The 7,500-nt window shown below is 46.2% G+C and overlaps 1 protein-coding gene across 4 annotated transcripts in view; it reads left to right on the top strand.

Annotated features, from left to right (window-relative positions):
* cped1 (cadherin-like and PC-esterase domain containing 1) overlaps window positions 1-7,500 on the top strand; it is a 16,621-nt gene that overhangs the window by 1,979 nt on the left and 7,142 nt on the right. For 3 of the 4 annotated variants that reach the window (XR_011034125.1, XM_068306404.1, XM_068306402.1), the window contains exons 2-12: window positions 3,007-3,172; window positions 3,572-3,666; window positions 3,740-3,824; window positions 3,904-3,973; window positions 4,831-4,978; window positions 5,094-5,224; window positions 5,542-5,614; window positions 6,917-7,051; window positions 7,132-7,236; window positions 7,311-7,420; window positions 7,499-7,500. The exon at window positions 7,499-7,500 is cut by the window's right edge and continues 39 nt beyond it. Coding sequence is in view for 3 of the 4 variants with exons in the window: in XM_068306404.1 (XP_068162505.1) it covers window positions 3,007-3,172; window positions 3,572-3,666; window positions 3,740-3,824; window positions 3,904-3,973; window positions 4,831-4,978; window positions 5,094-5,224; window positions 5,542-5,614; window positions 6,917-7,051; window positions 7,132-7,236; window positions 7,311-7,420; window positions 7,499-7,500 (1,120 nt within the window). In the remaining variant the exon portion in view is untranslated. The other variant, XM_068306405.1, reaches the window with a different exon arrangement.

Below are 7,500 nucleotides of genomic sequence, written 5' to 3'. Positions count from 1 at the left end.
GTGGTTTGTTGGTTGTTTGTTGGGTTGTTCCTTTGTTGTTTGTTGGTTGTTTGTTGGTTGTTGGTTGGTTTGTTGGGTTGTTTGTTGGTTGGTTGGGTTGTTTGTTGGTGGTGTGTTGATTGGTTTGTTGGGTTGTGTGTTGGTGGTTTGTTGGTTGTTTGTTGGGTTGTTCCTTGGTTGTTTGTTGGTTGGTTTGTTGGGTTGTTCCTTGGTTGTTTGTTGGTTGGTTGTTGGATTGTTCCTTGGTTGTTTGTTGGTTGTTTGTTGGTTGATTTGTTGGGTTGTTGGTTGGTTGTTTGTTGGTTGTTGGTTGGTTGGTTTGTTGGGTTGTGTGTTGGTGGTTTGTTGGTTGGTTTGTTGGGTTGTTCCTTGGTTGTTTGTTGGTTGGTTTGTTGGGTTGTTCCTTGGTTGTTTGTTGGTTGGTTTGTTGGGTTGTTCCTTGGTTGTTGGTTGTTTGTTGGATTGTTCCTTGGTTGTTTGTTGGTTGGTTTGTTGGGTTGTTGGTTGGTTGTTTGTTGGTTGTTGGTTGGTTGGTTTGTTGGGTTGTTTGTTGGTGGTTTCTTGATTGGTTTGTTGGGTTGTGTGTTGGTTGGTTGGTTTGTTGGGTTGTGTGTTGGTTGGTTGGTTTGTTGGGTTGTTGGTTGGTTGTTTGTTGGTTGTTGGTTGGTGGTTTGTTGATTGGTTTGTTGGGTTGTTTGTTGGTTGTTGGTTGGTTGGTTTGTTGGGTTGTTTGTTGGTGGTTTGTTGGTTGGTTTGTTGGTTGTTTGTTGGTGGTTTGTTGGTTGTTTGTTGGGTTGTTCCTTGGTGGTTTGTTGGGTTGTGTGTTGGGTTGTTCCTTGGTTGTTTGTTGGTTGTTGGTTGGTTGGTTTGTTGGGTTGTGTGTTGGTGGTTTGTTGGGTTGTTGGTTTGTTGTTGGTTGGTTTGTTGGTTGTTCGTTGGTTGTTAGTTGTTCGTTGGTTGTTTGTTGGTTGGTTGTTGGTTGGTTGTTGGTTGGTTGTTCTTTGGCTGTTGGTTGTTGGTTGGTTGTTTGTTGGTTGTTGGTTGTTGGTTGGTTGTTTGTTGGTTGTTGGTTGGTTGTTAGTTGTTAGTTGGTTGTTTGTTGGATGTTTGTTGGTTGTATTCTCAGACTGAACCTCATCAGACTTTCAGATGTGATTCTGTGACTCGTGACAATAATCAATTTATTTATTGATACATTAGAATAAAACAAGAAGGTTCTGCTGAAGCCCAGTGGGTCCATCAGAACCAGAGACCGCCTGAGTACTGGAGAGTACTGTTACTGGATCGGTAACTGAGTACTGGAGGGTACTGTTACCGGATCAGTAACTGAGTACTGGAGAGTACTGTTACCGGATCAGTAACAGAGTACTGGAGAGTACTGTTACCGGATCAGTAACAGAGTACTGGAGAGTACTGTTACCGGATCAGTAACAGAGTACTGGAGAGTACTGTTACCGGATCAGTAACAGAGTACTGGAGAGTACTGTTACCGGATCAGTAACAGAGTACTGGAGAGTACTGTTACCGGATCAGTAACAGAGTACTAGAGAGTACTGTTACCGGATCAGTAACAGAGTACTGGAGAGTACTGTTACCGGATCAGTAACAGAGTACTGGAGAGTACTGTTACCGGATCAGTAACAGAGTACTGGAGAGTACTGTTACCGGATCAGTAACAGAGTACCGTTACCGGATCAGTAACAGAGTACTGGAGAGTACTGTTACTGGATCAGTAACAGAGTACCGTTACTGGATCAGTAACAGAGTACTGGAGAGTACTGTTACTGGATCAGTAACTGAGTACTGGTCGAGTACTGTTACACAGAGTACTGGTAGAGTACTGTTACACAGAGTACGGGTAGAGTACTGTTACACAGAGTACTGTTACACAGAGTACTGGTAGAGTACTGTTACACAGAGTACGGGTAGAGTACTGTTACACAGAGTACGGGTAGAGTACTGTTACACAGAGTACTGGTAGAGTACTGTTACACAGAGTACTGGTAGAGTACTGTTACACAGAGTACTGGTAGAGTACTGTTACACAGAGTACTGCTGCTTCGTTGTTGTCTATTTTTAGACATCAGGTGTCATGTGACGGGACGACCAATCAGCAGCGGGGGCGGAGCATCGGGAGTATCTTCAGTGTGTCTCTGTTCTGTGTCGATCAGCTGATCTGAGTTAAGGGACGTTTGACTGGCTCCTTTGATCAGAACCGATCGTCTGAGCGGATCAATACAGAACCATTCCTGATGGACTTCATGAAACGGGTCTTCCTGACCCGTCCTGTGGTTGGTGGAGGCTGGCTGACTCCTCCCCTTTGGCCACTTCCTGTGGACCTGGAGCGAATACTAACGCCTGGCTCTTCTTCTGTGGTTCCACCAGCCCTCTGACCCAGCCCCCCCCCACAGAGAGCTGGTCTGAACCCATCCCAGAATAAACACACTGACCAATCAGTGAACAGCACGCCGTCAGACTCTGGCTTTCACAACTACGAGCGTCTGAACGGTTGTTCTGTTTAACCCTGTTTGTTTGTTTGTTTGTTTGTTTGTTTGTTTATCCCGGTCCGCTCAGAGCCGCTCTGAAACTCTGGACCAGGTCTGTCTGAAGCAACAGGATCCGGATCAACAGGTCCAGTTTGGACCTGAGAGCTTCTGAATCCAGAAATCTGTCGCAGATTTTGGTTTCATTAAAAATGTTAACGTTTTTATCAACAACAATCACAAACAAACAAACAAACAAACAAACAACAGGGACCCGGTCAGGGCGTCGCCCCTCAGCTCAGAACAGAAATACCAGAACCTGGAGACAGGAAGTTGGGTTGTGTTTGTTTAGCCTCACAGCGTCGGCACGGAAACCAGAACCAGATGTGATGGAAACACACTGAGGGGGGAGCGGAGCTCCAGGAACCCACGAAGAAGAGAGGGGGTGGAGCCGTGGGAGTGAGGGGTGGAGTTCATGGAGGGGCGGTGGAGCGACTCACGCTGCTGTGCTTCCTGCCCCTAGGCGTGGTCATGGCCCCGCCCCCGGCGCCGGGCCGCGGTCCTGACCGGTCGACGCCTGCGTTCCGACACCGAGGTGCAGCTGTACCAGCGGGTCCTGGGGCAGATGGACTACCAGGTCCAGCTGGCCCCCTCCGCCGAGACCAGCAGCTTCCTCAGAGACAACACGGGTAAGGTGTGACCTGAGGGGTCAAAGGTCAGCAGCTTCCTCCGAGACAACACGGGTAAGGTGTGACCTGAGGGGTCAAAGGTCAGCAGCTTCCTCCGAGACAACACGGGGTAAGGTGTGATCTGGGGGGTCAAAGGTCAGCAGCTTCCTCCTAGACAACACAGGTAAGGTGTGACCTGGGGGGGTCAAAGGTCAGCAGCTTCACGTAAAGGTTCAATACTTTAAACCCCATCAGAACAATCAGCAGGTGTGTGAAGCGTCATCTAAGGCGGGGGGCGTTCCTCCTGCTGGGGGCGCTGCCGTCGGCCTGGTGACATCACATCCTGCTGTGATGTGACTCCACCCACTCTCATCCAAACCTCACCCGTTGGGGCGTGACCCGTGTTGTCTGTGGTTCCAGGTGTGAGTGGGTGGAGCCTGTTGGTGTGTCTCAGCAGCTCCGAGCGCAGCTGTGTGAGGAGGATGTCCCTCTCTCACCTGCACCATCACCAGAGGGTGAGACTCCGCCCATCAACCACTTCCAGCCAATCACATTGCTTGAGTTGAGGTCACCTGTGTGTGTGCACAGGTGAACTTAATGCCTGAGTTGAGGGAGGCGTTCTCTGATGCAGGCGGGGGTCTCTGCAACTTCTACACCCGCCCACAGCTGACAGGTGGGTTGATGATGTCACCACCACCTCATCAATAAAGTTTGTTTTGAAGCTGTCCGCTGATGACGTGTCACTTCCACAGAATCTGAATTACCCATAAGGCCACACTCCTGTGGACTGACCAATGAGAAGCTGCAGGTTGGAACTGACAGGTGAGAATCACCAGTTTAAACACCTCTAGTTTAAACACCTGAACTAGAGACTAGTTTAAACACCTGAACTAGAGACTAGTTTAAACACCTGAACTAGACTAGTTTAAACACCTGAACTAGAGACTAGTTTAAACACCTGAACTAGAGACTAGTTTAAACACCTGAACTAGACTAGTTTAAACACCTGAACTAGAGACTAGTTTAAACACCTGAACTAGACTAGTTTAAACACCTGAACTAGAGACTAGTTTAAACACCTGAACTAGAGACTAGTTTAAACACCTGAACTAGAGACTAGTTTAAACACCTGAACTAGAGACTAGTTTAAACACCTGAACTAGAGACTAGTTTAAACACCTGAACTAGAGACTAGTTTAAACACCTGAACTAGAGACTAGTTTAAACACCTGAACTAGAGACTAGTTTAAACACCTGAACTAGACTAGTTTAAACACCTGAACTAGAGACTAGTTTAAACACCTGAACTAGAGACTAGTTTAAACACCTGAACTAGAGACTAGTTTAAACACCTGAACTAGAGACTAGTTTAAACACCTGAACTAGAGAGTAGTTTAAACACCTGAACTAGAGACTAGTTTAAACACCTGAACTAGAGACTAGTTTAAACACCTGAACTAGAGACTAGTTTAAACACCTGAACTAGAGACTAGTTTAAACACCTGAACTAGAGACTAGTTTAAACACCTGAACTAGAGACTAGTTTAAACACCTGAACTAGAGACTAGTTTAAACACCTGAACTAGAGACTAGTTTAAACACCTGAACTAGACTAGTTTAAACACCTGAACTAGAGACTAGTTTAAACACCTGAGCTGACCTGATCTCTTCTCCTCCAGTCCCCCACCTGCCAGAGCTCCGCCCCCGGCGCTGGTTGCCATGGTGAATCTTTACGTTCTCGTGACGTCTGTGAAGCCCCTGACTTCCTTCTTACATGACGTCAGCGTGGTGAAGACCAGTCAAGAGCCAAGGGGGCGTGTCACAAAGGTCAGTCCCCGGTCTTCTATTTGTTGTGTGGGCGTGGCCTGGTGTTCATTGATTGGGTATTGATGACTGATTAGGGGTGTTGTTGCTGAAGCTCCGCCCTTTCAACCCCTCTCAGCTCAGGAAGCTCCTGCTGCAGCAGCTGGGACCAGTGACATCCCATGAGGCTTTGCAGCAGGTGAAGAAGGTCATAGGTGATGTGCTGACAGTAGCTGTGTCAACCAATCAGAAGCAAGAGGCCCTCAGCAGGTAAACAAGTCTGTGGCTGATCCATCCAGTCCCTGGTGGTTACTGGTTCCTGTTCTGGTCCAGCTCTGGTGCTTGAGGTAGACGCAGGAAGTGCTCGATGAGTTTCAAAGGAAAATTTCAGTTTAAATGGGATTATGATGGATAATCAATAAACAAAAATATGTGACTGAATCTCATTTTGATGGGAAACAAACATTCTAGATAGACAGAGGCTTTTACTTTGGCGGGGTCCAGTAGCAGAGACCTGCTGTGACATCATACAGGTGAGCACAGGTGTTGATGGGCGTGTCCTTGTGGGTGTTGCTTATGTGTTCCAGGTGTGTGTTGTGTTACCAGCTACTGACCTTCACTCTGCTCCTTGGCGGCTCCGTCACACCTGTGGTCGTCCAGGTGAGTCTATTGATCGATGGGTTTGAGGCAGGTCCTTCTCTCTATTGATTGATGGGTTTGATCAATGGCGGATAACATACTGGCCCCTCGCTTGTTCGAGGCTTCAAGATGCGCGGCTTCACCACATGGCTGATTTTTAGTAGGTAGTCACATGATACCATATGCGTATTCTATTGGCTGACAGCGTCTGGCAGTGTGAAGTAGTAAGGAGTAGTTACATTTAGTTACATTACACTGAGTTACATTTAGTTACATTTATTAGTTACATTAAGGAGTAGTTACATTTAGTTACATTACACTGAGTTACATTTAGTTACATTTATTAGTTACATTAAGGAGTAGTTACATTTAGTTACATTACACTGAGTTACATTTAGTTACATTATTAGTTACATTAAGGAGTAGTTACATTTAGTTACATTACACTGAGTTACATTTAGTTACATTTATTAGTTACATTAAGGAGTAGTTACATTTAGTTACATTACACTGAGTTACATTTAGTTACATTTATTAGTTACATTAAGGAGTAGTTACATTTAGTTACATTACACTGAGTTACATTTAGTTACATTTATTAGTTACATTAAGGAGTAGTTACATTTAGTTACATTACACTGAGTTACATTTAGTTACATTTATTAGTTACATTAAGGAGTAGTTACATTTAGTTACATTACACTGAGTTACATTTAGTTACATTTATTAGTTACATTAAGGAGTAGTTACATTTAGTTACATTACACTGAGTTACATTTAGTTACATTTATTAGTTACATTAAGGAGTAGTTACATTTAGTTACATTACACTGAGTTACATTTAGTTACATTTATTGGTTACATTAAGGAGTAGTTACATTTAGTTACATTACACTGAGTTACATTTAGTTACATTTATTAGTTACATTAAGGAGTAGTTACATTTAGTTACATTACACTGAGTTACATTTAGTTACATTTATTAGTTACATTAAGGAGTAGTTACATTTAGTTACATTACACTGAGTTACATTTAGTTACATTTATTAGTTACATTAAGGAGTAGTTACATTTAGTTACATTACACTGAGTTACATTTAGTTACATTTATTAGTTACGTCTGGCCCTTTGAGGACCTCCGTGATGCTGATGTGGTCCCCGGTGAAAATGAGTTTGACCCCCCCCAATGTCGTTCCTGTGAAGGCAGGTTGACCACCAGAGGGCAGCCTGAGACTGATAAAGACTTGTCTTCCTCCCCCTCTTCCTCCTCCTCTCCCACCCTCCTCTTCCTCCTCCCTCTCTCCGCCACCCTCGCCCCCCCAGGTGGACCCTGACCTCACCCTCTGGTCTCTGAGTGACCCGTTTGACAGACAGATCACCAGAGACCTGATCCTGGAGGACACGCTTTATTTCCTATTGCCGAGCACGCCCCTGTGGTCAGGGAGGCGGGGCAGACAGGTCAGACAGCTGCCAGCCAATCAGGTGCAGAGAGCAGATCTGTGTCCAGAAGGCGTTTCAATAACGTTTTCTTGTGGCAGGATGGCGGCTGCAGAGCGACGGGCGGCGTCTGTCTGTCGGACGACGACTTCCTGATCCTGCTGCAGTTCCAGCGACTGATGAAGACGTCGTCACCCTTCCTCCCGGTAGGCCCGCCTCCACGCCGCTGTCCCCCTGTCTGTTGATGCCGACCAATCACGTGTGACCTTCCTCTCTGCAGCTGCATCCTGGCGTGTCGTCTTCGTCCTCCTCATCCTCCGGTCCACGTGGCATCTCTGACCTCCTGGTGGGGATCGCACGTTTCTACGAGCGACGGAGGAGCGGCGTCACGTGAGTCCCACCCCCTCACCGCCTCTGTGAAGCCCCGCCTCTGCTGCTGTCACAACCGCCTCCTCTTGATCCCCACAGGA

The sequence above is a fragment of the Antennarius striatus genome, chromosome 22 (assembly GCF_040054535.1).
Source record: "Antennarius striatus isolate MH-2024 chromosome 22, ASM4005453v1, whole genome shotgun sequence".
Classification (NCBI taxonomy): Eukaryota; Metazoa; Chordata; class Actinopteri; order Lophiiformes; family Antennariidae; genus Antennarius; species Antennarius striatus.
This window is presented reverse-complemented; position numbering and strand designations above follow the sequence as displayed.